This window comes from Pectinophora gossypiella, chromosome 1, assembly GCF_024362695.1.
Source record: "Pectinophora gossypiella chromosome 1, ilPecGoss1.1, whole genome shotgun sequence".
Taxonomy (NCBI): domain Eukaryota; kingdom Metazoa; phylum Arthropoda; class Insecta; order Lepidoptera; family Gelechiidae; genus Pectinophora; species Pectinophora gossypiella.
In genome coordinates, this window is record NC_065404.1 from 9,313,975 (window position 1) to 9,329,452 (window position 15,478).

Sequence of the window (15,478 nt, forward strand, 5' to 3'; positions counted from 1 at the left end):
CCATCATGTTAGAGGACACAATCCCTCTGTCGGTTGACGTATTACAGCTTCAGATTTACGTATTTTCTCATTACTTGAGTACATAATTCTTCCAAAATACAATGTAAGGCAGAAGCATACAATATAAAAAAGAATTGTTGCTTAATATTTGGATCACATTGTGTATAGAATTATTTTGCTGCCTATATTGTTTCTCTTTGTTTTGATCAGAAAAATAAGGGATGGAAAATGTAATTGTGCCTGGGTGTACGTAATAAAAAGGGTCAACATTTATACCCAAAACAAAGATAAAAGATGCGTATGTCCATCCATAAAATTACAAGGTTAAACGATGGAATTTCTATACAGCGCCATCTTTACTGTTTTTTGAGGAACGTAGCCTGAAAAGTTCCTCGTTAGATTAACAAGCTGCCTAACGATAAAATAATAAGATTCATAATACACAAACACACAAAAAAGCAAACTTATTAAGCATACTTATTTGTTATTTTACCATATTAGGCCTTATTAGGCATTGTTCCTGTACCTAATGGCTTGTTACATAAAGTAAAATGTTCGTATACTTTTACTTAGTTACGCAATTGGCCGTTTGAAGTAAAAGTATTAAAAAAAAGCGGCCAAGTGCGAGTCGGACTCGCCCATGAAGGATTCCGTAACAGCAAGTAACATAATATAAAAGTTTTTTTTAGTTCGTAGTAACTATTGATGTTTTAACTATGAAATTAAATTACGGTTTACGATTTATGATGTATTAAAAAAAAACTATTTACTAGATCTGGTTCAAACCAATTTTCGTTGGTAGTTTGCATGCTAATCTATGAAAAAAATTTTTTTGAGTTTCAGTTATATGTATGGGGACCCCCAAAATTTATTGTTTATTTTTCTATCATTGCGTAAAAATCTTAATGCGGTTCACATAATACACATATTTATCAAGTTTCAACAGTATAGCTATTATAGTTTCGGATAAAAGTGGCTGTGACATACGGACTGACGGACAGACGGACGGACAGACATGACGAATCTATAAGGGTTCCGTTTTTTGCCATTAGGCTACGGAACCCTAAAAAGCCGTCAACTTGAACCGAGTTACGAAAATTTGGATTTATATTTTTAACAGCCAAGGAAACTTTTCATTTAGTATTTTAATGTATTTTTGGGTAAAAATATTTTTACCACTGTAGACTTACCAGCGAAAAGGCAAAATATCGAATAACAGGCTCCTTGTTCTTGCTTTTAGATGTTTGTCTCATTTTCCTTGTATAATTTTGGGGGTTAATGTTATTCGCGACGGTAGGCAAAGCCCTTGGGCTTCAGACTCTAGTTACCCTACACGTGATCCCTGGGTGGTGCTAAATGTGCGACACGTTCTCCGGTGGTAGGCTTCGGCCCTGGCTGGTTACCAGCCTTTAGATATGATGCACGTCCTTTCACTCAAACTGCACCTCACCAATATCCGAGGTCTGGCCTCCTTATTCTATGATTGTGGTCAAACGCAAGCCTATATTATTTATAAGAAAAGGATAGTAACTAAGTACTAGAGTTGCCACGAATAGTGACTTGGCCTAAAATATAATTCAGCCGCCGAATATTCGGCACAAAATACATGCGTCGAGCGCGTGAACAAGAATAAGACAGGCAGTGTAGGAAAGGAAGGTAGTGAACCCCAACATGAATTCCTCAGGCGACGAAACATTGCAGTATGATGAAATATTGTGAAATAGATATAAGTACACTAAGGTCGCAACCTGTCTACTCATTGCGGGGCATAAGTTTCCATGGTTTGGTAACTTATTGTAGGTTTGCCTCAGATAACGTTACGTAATTACCTATATGTATAGTGTAATTACGTTTCGTAAAAATATTTTTTGACTTTGAGTTTGCTATTTTTAGGGTCAGAACCTTAAAAAGGAAAACGGAACCCTTAAAGGGTCACTTTGTTATCTGTCCGTCTGTCTGTCACATTATCGCAGCAGCAGCAGTCTTACAGGAAAATCATAATTTTGATGTTGCGTACTTTTTTTGGTATGCGTACCGAATTCCGAATAATAGCCGAACATCGTGGCATTTATAGTAATTATCTATTTTTGAAATTATAAAAGAATTTACTTGCAATAAACACAAAGAAAATCACTACCAACCGAATTCAAAGAGAAAATTCTTAAAAGCGAACCGCTAACCTAGGTACAATACTATATTTTTACACTTGAAGTTCGGTTGAAAGCCGAAGTGATAAGTCAAAAGTTGCACGTCTTCAATATTAAACTGGTTGGTTCCAGCTGGGTGTTCGGCGACTTCTTGTGCAAAATGTACCAGTTCGTACATTCGCTGAGCTACACGGCATCCATCTTTATTCTGGTGGTCATCTGCACCGAGAGGTACTTTGCCATCATACACCCCATCACCTGCAAGCAGATCCTTACTTCCACCCGACTAAGGGTAAGTGTGTTCATATTTTGTGTACTTAAAAACTTCTTAATAGACACTAAGTCAAGAGAATGTTCTTCAAATTAGGAGCTCACTTTTTTTTAATGTAACTTATTGTATGTTGGCCTCAGATAACGTTACGTATAGTGAAATTACGTTTCGTAAAAATATTTTTTGACTTTGAGTTTGCTATTTTTAGGGTCCGAACCTTAAAAGGGAAAACGGAACCCTTAAAGGGTCACTTTGTTATCTGTGCGTCTGTCTGTCACATTTTCGCAGCAGTAGCAGTCTTACAGGAAAATCATAATTTTGTTGTTGCGTAACAAAAAATATGGTTTCCGACCAGAAACTTATTTGCAGTTAGTAAACTAATCGCCCCCTCTGGTTGATTGAGGGGAGGCCTGTGCCCAGCAGTGGGACGTATATAGGCTGTTTATGTATGTATGTAAACTAATCGCAACCTACCTGTTGCATGTCTATGCATGGAGACAATAGTTTTTCATTGGCAAAAAACCAGTTTCTGCGATTTAAAAATTATATGCAGTTGGTAAACAAATCGCGACCTACGTCAATGTATGGGGGCAATACTTTTTCAAACGCAAAGTCAAAGCCTCCCTTAGATTATTTTTGGTAATTTACGGCAGTTTGTACGGAACTCTCGGTGCGCGAGTCGGACACGCACTTGACCGGCATTTTTAAAAAATTCACACCTCTGTTCCGCCAACCTAAACAAAAACACGTGGTAAATACGAAAATCGTGCTTTGCTTCGTTTCTTTCCGTCACTAATCACAGCATGCACCTTTATGGTGGAAAATGTCGTCTCTCTTTGTCTCTAAACCTCGGTTGAAACACACAGAAAGAAATGTGTCATTTATTATTATTTACCGGCTTGTACTACGACCTCTCTCGCGTTGACATTAACCTAATATTCATTTCCGTGCTGTCTTTAGGGAGATAGAACTGGCTTCTATTTGTAGGTGTTCATTTATTTAGTTTCCACTTGCGACGTCACCCTTCCTTTACCCACTACTTGAACGTCTCTCTTTGTAAATCAAGCAGGTTTGCAAGATAGTCAAGAACGTAGGTGAGAGTTTACATTAAAAGGTGAGAGTTATTCAATAAAATATTTTGACTTTGACTTTACAGCAAGATTTTTGCGTCATTATTCTCATTATCCTCGTAAAACAATAACTTACGGTATATAGGTAGTGAGAATTATACATAAAATCATCATCATTTATCGGATGAAAGTAGGTAGGTATGTTAATTATCCAGCTTCGGGATCAAGAAGATTCAGGTAGCTACTACTCTAGATTTTTCTTTTATTTTTTGCTACGAAAATGTACTTAACTTATAATCAAACAGAAAGCTGGTAAAATTATGGACTACCGTCGCATTTCGTCTATATAAGAGCTGAATAAAATGTACTGAGCGTGCTGAAAAAATAGGGATTATTCAGATGAAAAAAATAGGTTCGCCAGCAGTTTGTAAAGGCATTAGCGAACCTTTTTTTCATCTGCAGGGAAATGTTGTCTGAATGGTGCGTAGCCTAACATCATTAAATGTTTTTGGGAGCTCTAAACGAAAATTTGTAAGTTTCTATACAAATGAGTTTTGCAAGTGGAGGGCATAATTTATTACATCACCTATATACTACTTGTTTATGGGTACTCCGTGTAAAAGAGCGGCAAATCGTTAGAAGACAACATAACAGTTATCTTATGTAAGTACCTAAGTAGACATGATAATCTCTACACTGCTAGGTTATTATAGTCCTTTGCCTATAATTTTAGTCCACTATTTCATCATTTCTACAATGCTGGAAACAGTTCTGGATTCCTCGTACGTTCTGTCATGAAAATTATCATGTAGGTACCCACTTTAGAACCCTGTCGCAGTAACATATTTGACAATTAGTGAGACTTACAGTTTAATTTGTCAAAAAAGTTAATGTGACATGGTACCAAATTGTATACATATTAAATGGTCGTGACCGTACCAGAAATTTCAGTTTTGTATGGAATTATAATCACTAATACAGAATAGATAACGATAATTTATTTTGACAAATTTGACGCGTATAGTCTAGCACCGCACACTGGCTGACATCCTATTTTTTTCTAAACAAAACTTAAATCGACTCTATATTCCATCAAAAATGAAAATTCTGGCAACGCGGACGATTCGGTCTCCTTCTTGAGTAATGCAATGCTTAAGTATTCTAAGTTATTTTAATATACTACAGCTGCTGCTATCGTGTAGGTTGTGAGATGAATGACCGACTCATCAACCTTGGTGTCCGGGTTCTATTGAGCCGCCAAAGGCCCCATAAATGTGTCATATTCCTTTTTTATGTGTCATAGTCATAAATCAATCGGTGAAACAGCAGAACCAACGTAATACCGTGAAATAAACGGGTTGGCTCTCAAGACTTTATGGTAATTTGGTAGGGTTCACACAAAATATTCTACTTTACCGCAGTCATCTTTAGAGAAACGATCGGAGAAATGTGTTATGTAACTAAAGGTTCTATGCGTCGTTATTCGCATAAAGCTTGAAAGAGTGTTATTTACAGGTGCAAATTATTTACCTTTATCCGCTTATCTACTACGAATTTTACTTGACACCTCTCGTTTTGTTTGTCGATTTTTTTTAAATATATACCTCCCTCCCCCTTCACATGATTGAGAGGAGTGTGAACACCAGTGGGACTTCATCATCATCATCATCAGCCCATTAACGTCCCCACTGCTAGGGCACGGGCCTTCCCTATGGATGGTTAGGGAGAACGGGCCTTAAACCATCACGCGGGCCCAGTGCGGATTGATGGTTATTAACGACTGCTAATGTAGCCGGGACCAACGGCTTAACGTGCCTTCCGAAGCACGGAGGACCTCGAGGTGAAAACTTTTTTTTGTGGTCACCCATCCTATGACCGGCCTTTGCGAAAGTTGCTTAACTTCAACAATCGCAGACCGAGCGCGTTTACCGCTGCGCCACCGAGCTCCTCAGTGGGACTTATAGGCAGTTTATACAGGGTGTTAGTGACATCGTAACGAATACTGATAGGGATTATTCACACCATGATTCTGAATTAATATCAAGTGGAATTTCCTGTTGTAAAATTCATGAAAATTTTAGTGTTTTTTTTATTTCCAATGCCATACTTTTGTGACGAAAAATTCCGTCAGTCAGGATTATGGTCTGAATCATACCTGTATATTTGTATGTTATATACAACATATGAGCTTCTTTACAATAATTAATTTTAACAACTTACGACTAGAATATTAATGTAATGTGTGTATATTTTAATGTTGTAAATGTATATGTGTGTCGTAGATTTTACCTAAATAAACTTTTTTATTATTATTATAACTAGAACTAAGCTAAATTTAATTCGCGGTTTGGGCAAAAGAAACCTGGAAAGTCGGGGGATAACCGGTACCTACTAGCTACCTTATAATTTTGTACGTTAGGCAATAATTAATGAGACCGATATTGGAGAGCACTTTTGCTTATTTGCCTTTTCAAAATTGCAGACCATCGCTGTCTTGAAGAGACATGTTGCAAGGGGTTTCTCTCTCTCTCTTTCTCTCTCTCTCTATTTAAGAGCTGCGCTCTTGTCGGTGAAGTAATCGCCATTCCTCTCTTCTTCCCGTCAAAACCTTCACCTTCCGATACGACACGACCTGCACCTTGCAAGGGATTTACTATACGAAATTTAAAAAAGTGCTGAATATTAACATCATTAAATGACACAATAGCTATAAAGCTATTGTGTGGATGTGCCTACTTAGTTGTTTCCGACGACGTTCTCACAATATAATATTCCTGTTAGTAACGATTGTTGGTAACGTTTTCATTATTTTTTTATGTGAATATAAGGCTGAGTGTCCAAAGATTGATGAGAACCAATCGAATCGCCTTTTTCAGTCGCGCTCACCGCAAATCCTGTGGATACGGCTTTGCAGAGGACTATTTATGTAAGGGTATACAAAACAAGTGGTGTGCGAGAGATGTGAAAAATGCCGTTACATATCCACGCTCCACTCATCTTCATACAGTTATGTTATGTTAGTGGACTCTGTTTTCCGCATGTAGACTCTAAGATGGCCCATTATGCGTGTAATTGTTGACTACGTAAGCCAACCTAACTCCTTCCAGAAGCTCAGAAGCGTCCTGGGGTGGTTTTCGAGTTTGTAACTAAATTTCTAAACACGCAATTTAGATTCACGTTTTCTCGAAAAATTTCGACTCACGAAATCTCGACACATAGTATATCGACAAACTAAATTTCTCACATGCTTCGCGGAGCGACCCCCTTCCTTTGAAGATTTTTACCCGTTGTGCTGACACTCCCGTGCATTCCAGGATTACATGGGGGGCAGTTTCTTCTGCATCCAGACAGCCTTTAAAAATGGGTTGTCCGTTATCCCTAAATTAAATAGGTGTTTCTTGAGTGGGCAGTGACCCGTAATTCTGCCCACTACTATTCGGAGGTCATTGCGGTTTAAGCGAAGTAGTCGGCGAGTGAAGCTCTTGGATATATAGCTCTTCATACAGTTTTACAGTGTCGCATTCCCGCTCTGTTAACTTGCCCCGTACATCTCTGGTGATAACGCTTGCTTCGGTTCTTAGTTTCGGTACGGTACGCACTTCGTTCTGGTGGAAACTCCGCCTTACTTTTGTATTTTATCGTGGGGCTATTTCATAGTATTTCACTTCCTTCAATATTTGATTGCTTTTCTGTGAATTTCGGTAAAGTTGATTCATTATGTCTCATTTGGGGAAATATTAAGTTACATTTTGTATTAACTCGAAATTATTTTTATCAGATAATAATTCTAACAAAACAGTTGAAACAGTTGTAGAATTCGAACATACCATCACACCTGTATTCCTGAAAGGGTATGCAGAGGTGTATAGTATTGGTGTCTGGTCAGACAGACTATTTATATTGGAGGGCTTACCTACAAGATTTTTTAATTCGTATTGTTTTCTTTATTTGTCTAGTCAAATATCATTTTATATAGGGTGCTAATGACACCGTAACGAATACTGAGGGGTATGAGTCAGACCATGATTCTGATTTGATATCAAGTGGAATTTGCTGTCGGAAAATTCATGAAAAATTTTGTGTTTTTTAAATTATTTTCATTTCCATACTTTTGCGACGGAAAAATCCACTTGATATCAACTCAGAATTATGGTCTGAATCATTCTTCAAAGATTTCGTTACGATCTCACTAACACCCTGTATGTATGTATAATATCTGTAACTGCAGGTAAAAATCCTTAGATCTACGAACAAATTTGTAAGTAGATATACTACGTACAAGTTCATTAAAACTTAGCAGTCGAGACGTCCAAAAGTCAGGCCGTTGATTTCATTTTCGTTTTGTGAACTCAACAATTTATAAAGCTCAGGCGTCGCTGTAATTCATTGATTTTGTTATCTCAACTTTATTCGACATAAGAAAGAAGTGATTAGGCGTAAGAATACATGAGAACCATTTCAAAGCGAAGCTGTCTTACTCCCATTAAGCATTAAGTTGCGAAAGTCGCAGAAATGTGGTTGTTCTGTTAAATCTCGCTAAAGGAATTTATTTGTTTGTTCTTTGTCTAGGGAAAGTAAACCCGAGATGGGTATCCCGCTCAAGGAAAATAGTCAACGCCACGTCGGCAGTTCTCAGGAACTCTGTGATGTGAGACACGCAAACTATGGCATTCTTTTCACTGTTTCTGTAAAAATATGCAACGGAAGCAAAGGTGATTCCTCTTTTTGAGATTATAATATTTTAAATAAGTAAAACATCGCAAATATTCTTGGATTGTTTTTCGAATCTCTCTAATTGGTAACCAAAAGGCAAAACGGGTCGGGCAAAACGGTTAGCTACCTATCTTGCCCTGAATTTTTTTCTAGTTTATGTAGTAAGTCACCCACTTAATTTCTGGCCTGCGGGCGAGTTTACACTTTTTTTTTAGTGTGCTCGCCTGAGTTATTTCATGAGACCAGTCCAGTTTACTCCGAATTTTTATTAAGAGGTAATTTGGTCCTAAAATGTTATAAATGATATGTTTTATGTGGGAAGACCAAATTACCTCTTCATTCTTCGTTCGGAGTAAACCCGCTCGCAGGCCAGATATTCAGTAAGCGACTTGCCACCCATGTTTTTTATGGACTACGGATATTTATTGTTTGCCTTTTTTCACAATTATTTAAGATATCACAATTATATTTTTTTCACAATTATATAAGATCTACTTACTCGAAATTATTTAAGATATAATATTACATTTATTGATAAAGTAAGTAAAATTATCCACTTATATTAACATTAATTAAAACATTAAATTAATGCACAAACAATGCAGGTCAATCTAAAATGGGCGGTATTTTAGATCTTGCCAAAGAAACCTGTTGAACCAGGAACGAGCCGGCGCAGGGTTCACTACGGCGGTCCTCAAGCGCCTCTCCAACAAGTGAATGTAATCCTTGGCCGCCGAGCACCACACACCCTTAGTCTCGACGGAAAAAGAGACAAAATCGTGGAATTATAAGACAATAAAGATAAATGACATGTTTGCAAGGAAACAATCAGCGTACCTCCAGGAAAAATTCATTTCCTTCATCTAAATAGAAGTCGCTTTTTAACAGGTAATTAACTAACTGTTATGAAGACTGACTATGGCCTAATTCTATTTCTCTTTTGTTTTGTATTTTGTTTTTTCCTGTTTGTGCAATAAAGTATTTGTTATGTTATGTTATAACTATACTCAATAAATATATTCATAAATTCAGCTGAAAAATGTATTATGTTTTACGAGTAGTAATTACCCGTTTTGTACAAACTACATAAAATTTCGTTTGGACTGATGCAACACGACAAAGGAAATTATATTTTTAAAGAAGTGAAAACATTACATTTAGTTAGGGTACCCGTATTGGGATTACTTCCCCTAACAGAAGCTCTTTTAAAACATTATACATATTTACCGCTTAGGATTATAATATATTTTGTTTTGAACTATCAAAATAATTACTAAGTTGATGTTTGTTTAGGATTCATGAAATTTAAAAGCCGATAGTGTATTTAATCTACTAGCAGAGTGAGGACGTGACATTTAAAGTATGGCAAGTATGGTTTATGGTTTTATTCCAATCTATGAAGCCAATGGGGTCACGTAGCAAATGATATCAGGGGAAATTTGTTTCGCGAAGCTCAACCATTCTATAGGTTATAACATTCTACCAAAATGATATTGCCAATATCATAATAAAGATTATGACATAAGTAGAACCTAATTAACGAGAACCTATCGGTAACAATATGGTTCATAATTATGTATTGATTAAATATTACACGTCCAACGTGAGGACATATTAAGTAGGTACTTATTTAATGGATTATGTAACTATTGTTGACGCCACAATGGAAAAATATTTTATGGGTTATAGAAAATAATAAATAAGACTCAGACAAGAGTATTTACCAGCATACCTGTATTATTAGATTCTTTCCTTTAGTGTATACGCAAAAGTTGTGTCAGGTTTGCGGAATGGCGATATGATAGCGATAGATTTAATTTTCCAATTTGTATGTGTAGGTGAACCGACGATCTGGTGAAGGTCGCGGGAAGCCGCTAGATGCGGGCAGCGCAGGACCGATCGTCGTGGAGATCCTTGGCATAGGCCTCCCTATGCCCAGCAGTGGGCGTCGCACGGCTGATGATGATGTGTGTAGGAAAGTGAAAATGCTATGTAAGGATAATGAATGGGAATTTGATTGTTTATGGTATGGAAGGAGGATGGTTAATGAATGGGACATAAGGCAGTTTTAAAAAGTAAGAAAGGAGAGTCTTTGGTGCGATGTCGGTCGGGTGAGAGGATTTTGGTTTTAATATAAGGTGTGTGTAAAATAAAAGGAGTAAAATATATCCTGTGTTATTTCTATATCCCACATGTGTACTAACTTGTGAAAAAGAGGCGGACTGGCAATCTTGGCCGCCCTAGGACATTTAGTACCAATCGTCCCCTTCACAGCTCATCATTACCTATGATATGGATTGCGTCGTTCCCGCACTATGATGCAACCACGCGTGCGCATCATAGACAGCAAGTTTTTTAGAATGTGACATAGGCTAAATACCGTGTTACAAATACTATCTTAGAAAGTACAAAGTTGCAGGCGTCTGCTAGGAGGCAAAATACTGGTTTGCTTTTGTGTGATGTTATTTATCTGCTTTCGTTTAAATGTTCGCTTTAGTAGTATGTGTTTTGCCACCACCCGCCGCTAATATTTGGTCGCCCTACACCCGGGTCTATTCGGCCTACCCATCTCTGGCCGCTTCTTCTTGTTATTGTGTGGATTGTGAGGTGGAATCAACCGCTAAATACTGTTTTATTTGAAATGAAAAACAGCACGAGGCCCCAAACCAATTACTCATATTTATTACAAAGTAATACAAAGAACCCGCAGTGGAGCAGCGTGGTGGAGTATGCTCCATACCCCCTCCGGGTGATTGAAATCGTACTAGAAATTCTGTTATTAGTACGCAAATAAATACGTGAAACTTGGCTACAAATTTTGTTTGAGCAAGAAACCTTATTTATGGACCCAACTCAGATACTAATTTACAAGATTTCATCCCAAAAACTTTACTCTTGAGAACTAAAATTGCTATGTGCAACGAAAATGCCAATAAGCTCTTTCCCTATTACACCGGACTTTAACATAGCTGGTGAGGTGAGAAGTGGGCGTTATATACCTACTATTCACCTCAACCTACCCTTTCGGAGATAGAGGCGTGATGTTATGTTACGTTATGTAGAAAGATAAGTTAATAGTAAAAAATGTAAAAGCAAGGTAAAATTTCCTTTATAGCAATTTATTAAACGTATTTTTAGTAGTGGCTGCTATTTTGTAACGAACTTTAATATAAAGACCACCTAGACAAAATGTATTCGCTTGCGTGTGAGTTTTGACAGAAGCTAACGAGGTGTCACGTAATTCGTGAAATATTAATTTCGTCTAAGCTGAAGCTCTCTGTAATAGATATTTATTACGCATTATGATGTGATGATTCGCGTTGAAGGCAGAATAACCGTTTATTCATATTTTGCGTGGTAGAGATAATGAGTAAGTAATACTTAATATAAAACGATCAATGTTCTTATTTTTATCCCAGCATGTGCGTATAACTTCGTGTTCCACAGCTTGGAATTAGTTTACATGACTTTACACTTAGCGTCTAAAGTTATTACATCACTTCAAGGACATTTAACTTCAATGCGGTAAATTGCTTCACATGCTAAAGTTTAATATGCATAGTTTACAGCACACATTTATTCAAATGACTTCTATAAGGAGAATTTGTAGCGTGTATGCATCTTACTCTAGGTCATAGTCAAGATGTTTTCCGTTTTAAGAAATTGAATAATGTCAATCCATATTCTTTCCTTCTCATTTAACACACACATATACTATTATTATGCCAATAAATAGACAGGGTAAGGCCATATTTACCCTTTATCGTTCTTGAAATGAGAAGAATTCAGAAGAGTGAAATCGTTCTGTTGTGAATGATTGCAGTCAATTTAGGGTATTTCATAAAACGGCGCTCGAAATACGCGAAAGCCCTCACGCCACGTTCTATCCTTCATCATCTCCCTAGCATTATCCCGTTTTTCACCTGAAGATTTGACAGGTCCGGTTTTTTACGAAAGCAACTACCTGTCTCACCTTCCAAACCGCGAAGGGAAAACCAGCCCAATACAGGTTAGGTCACATACCTCCGAAAATGCATTTCTCGGGAATGTGCCTTTCCTCACGATGTTTTCCTTCACCGCTGAGCACGAATAATCCATTAATGATCCAAACATGAATTCGAAAACAAATTCGACAATCATTGGTTTATTGTGCTGGATTCGAACCTGCGGCCTCAAAGTAAGAGGCAAGCGTTCTACCAACTGGGCTATCACGGTTCTATCCTTCCTACTCTCAAATGGTAGTACTTTCATAGATTTCGGCTGACTAGTTTAATATTTCTATTTGAGGAATGAAATCAGGAGCTATCCAATTATTGCGGATGCTGCACAGACTGTTTAGAGAAAGTTCCTTCATCTTAAATTGAATCGAGTTTAGGTATTTTGGAGCTTCCTGACACAGGTCTCTGAATGAGGCTTTGAACACTGACAAATTTTAATAACGGTTTAGGAGGTTAATGTAGGTACTTGTACTATAAGTATATCCAATGCTGATTATTTAACTTTTTTTATAAATTCTTCTCTTTCTATTTAATTTCGTTAGTGTACGCGTTAATTAATCTTCTTCTACCTCTATTTTCTTTTCCCTTCCCTTGTATCGTTTTTAAATAATTTCTTGAGTTTCAATAATGATAATTATCTCTTCCAGCTGGTGATACTAGGCGTGTGGATAACCAGCGCAGCGTACAGCGCCCCCAAGTTCATCTGGGTGGAGACAATCACCAACAACCTCGGGGACGGCCATATGGAAACCATCTGCATCCAACATCGGATGAAGTACAACTCGGAGATCTTCGACATGGTCAACTTTGGGCTTCTCTATGTGACGCCTTTGTGCGTGATGACGGTGAGTAGTTGATTTATTACTTTTTTGTCTATCAGAAAGTCTTTTCAACGTTACCAATGAGTCAATCACCAACAAGGTTCCAAAAAAGCCCATAGAAAAGACGTTATGTAAACGAATTGTAACGTAGCTTCGCTAGCATTGTGCCGATGCGTATTGTGTTATAAAACATACAAATACGAGTAATATTCAGTTGTATTTCCTTTCTATACAGTATTTGATATTGAAATGAGACATCTTAAAAAACATAATTACTTATTGAAACATTACCGTTATTTATTCCAAACCTTAATAAAACTAATCCACTTAAAAGTAAAAGCTACAGAGCTATATTTATAAAGTATTTTTTCGATGAATCCCAGAATTTGGGTATTAAGTCTTTAGTCTCTATCTTTGCCTAGCTGCTTTCTTTAAATATTTAAAAAACTGAATACAAACAGTTTTGAACAAATTAATTTACATTTAGAAACTCTAGCTTAAAAACAAAATGGGTAGGTGTCTAATGTTATTTCAATTTTAATATTGTATATGAATATGCAGTAAGTACTGAATTGACTTGATATACTTATAATCACCACTGCTAATGTGGGTAATTATGCATTCTTTACCAGAAAGTGTTAAATTTTCAGTTTTGGTGACAGAATGTTACGCCCCAGCGTGTAAATGATTTATACTCGTATGCGTGTAATAGCGTATAAATGATTTATATAGCTAAACATAAATCTATCTCTTTACCCGGTTCTCTTCCTCGTTCTCAAGATTACCATGTCTGCATTTAACGACATACCTTTAACAAAAGAGAAAGGCCATGTGTACGACGGATAATTGAAATAGACTACTCCAAAGAATAGTTTCTATGACACCTTTCAGTTTAGGCTAGGGCCTGAGAACTATTCTGATTTCAAGATGTCCTTTGATCTTCGGCACTTGCTTTCGTGATAAAAGTATTCAGCAATCTACAGGGTATGAAATCAGAAATCAGAATCATTTATTCAACGTAATTATCATGGATAAACTTGTTGAAGGTCAATGTAACATTTTTTGAATTTACGTCATTTCGTAAGGTGGTGGTGTGCGGCTGAGGAGAAACTGCAACAGCAACACATCTTTTAAAAACCAATGAGGGTATACATTACAAGTTATTTAATAACTAGAGGAACACATTCAATACCAGACATTTTTATCATTTAGGTAGTCATTAATCTTATAATAAACTTTTTTACATAAAGTAAGCTTCATATGAGCTTTAAATTTATTATCTAACAAATTTAAATATTATCTGGTATTTTATTGTACTAACGTATATACGATGTTGTCGTAGATTGACCAAAATACGCGGATGAATATACATACATACATTAGCTCACCCCTTAGTCCCTAATGGAGTGGTCTTAGCCACTAGTACTCAAAGGCCACTGATCAATATAACGCCCATAACAATGCCACAAAAGGACACAAACTCTCTGTGTTATTTTACGAAATGTTCGGGAAAAGCAGCTGAAAATCAACGTGTTCTGATTTCAGTCGCTCCCAGTTCTGCGGACTGCCAATCAGCTCGTGACACCAAACACTTTAGGACCCCGATACCGACCCCGCCGGCGTGGTCGACGATTTCCTTCAATCGCGCTTCTTTGCGCTTATCGCTATCGACCCGCTAGGGTCGATTAATCCTTTCAAATATTTTTCCTCTCAGACGACGCCCTGAGCCGAGGTTCGCGCCCAACTGGGCACCCTCAGGCCTGTTGTCTTAAACGTGTCTCCCCTTTTGTCCGGCCAAGTAGTCAATGCTATCTGCGGCAAATCTACAATTAAAAAAACTGGAATGAACTGGTAGAAGCAAACGAATTTCTTAAAGACGTAAGACCGAATGTTCTTATAACAAAATTCAAACCCCATTGTGAAACTATTTTCTGGAAATTTCGGCGTTAGGTCTGCAAAACTAATTACTACTACACTTAAAAATAAAATATTTTTTTAAGTACACAAGTAAATATAAATATATTATTATTTGACATGTAACATACAATATATGAATAAATTAATAAATATATTTTAGAGATGTTACTGATGTAATATAGTTTAATAGTTACAAAGTATGCTGATAAAATAATTAATAAAACGATTTTTATTTTAAATCTACGTCAATTTTTATTTGTAGTGTAAAAATTAACAATTAAAAGTGCAGTAAGTACTTAGTTTTGCTGGCCAGTAGTGTAAAATGTCACTCAATACATTATTCTGGCATCCGAAATTAAGATAAAGAACCCATATTTTTTTGACGTACCGTAAGTATTGTAAATTGTAAATCGCGGATATATTTTACTTTCATAATAAATTGTTCTTGGATATATTGTTCTTTCATAATAAACCCACCACCATCCGACCAAATCGTTACTACTACCCGAGACAAATCAACAAATAATGGAAATATTTCCAT

The 15,478-nt window shown here is 36.7% G+C and overlaps 1 protein-coding gene across 1 annotated transcript in view; it reads left to right on the plus strand.

Annotated features, from left to right (window-relative positions):
- Positions 1-15,478, plus strand: part of LOC126367309 (trissin receptor) — an 80,587-nt gene that overhangs the window by 14,253 nt on the left and 50,856 nt on the right. Inside the window, exons 3-4 of the mRNA XM_050010776.1 lie at positions 2,280-2,439; positions 12,847-13,044. Of these exons, the coding sequence (XP_049866733.1) occupies positions 2,280-2,439; positions 12,847-13,044 (358 nt within the window). The remainder of the gene's footprint in view (positions 1-2,279; positions 2,440-12,846; positions 13,045-15,478) is intronic.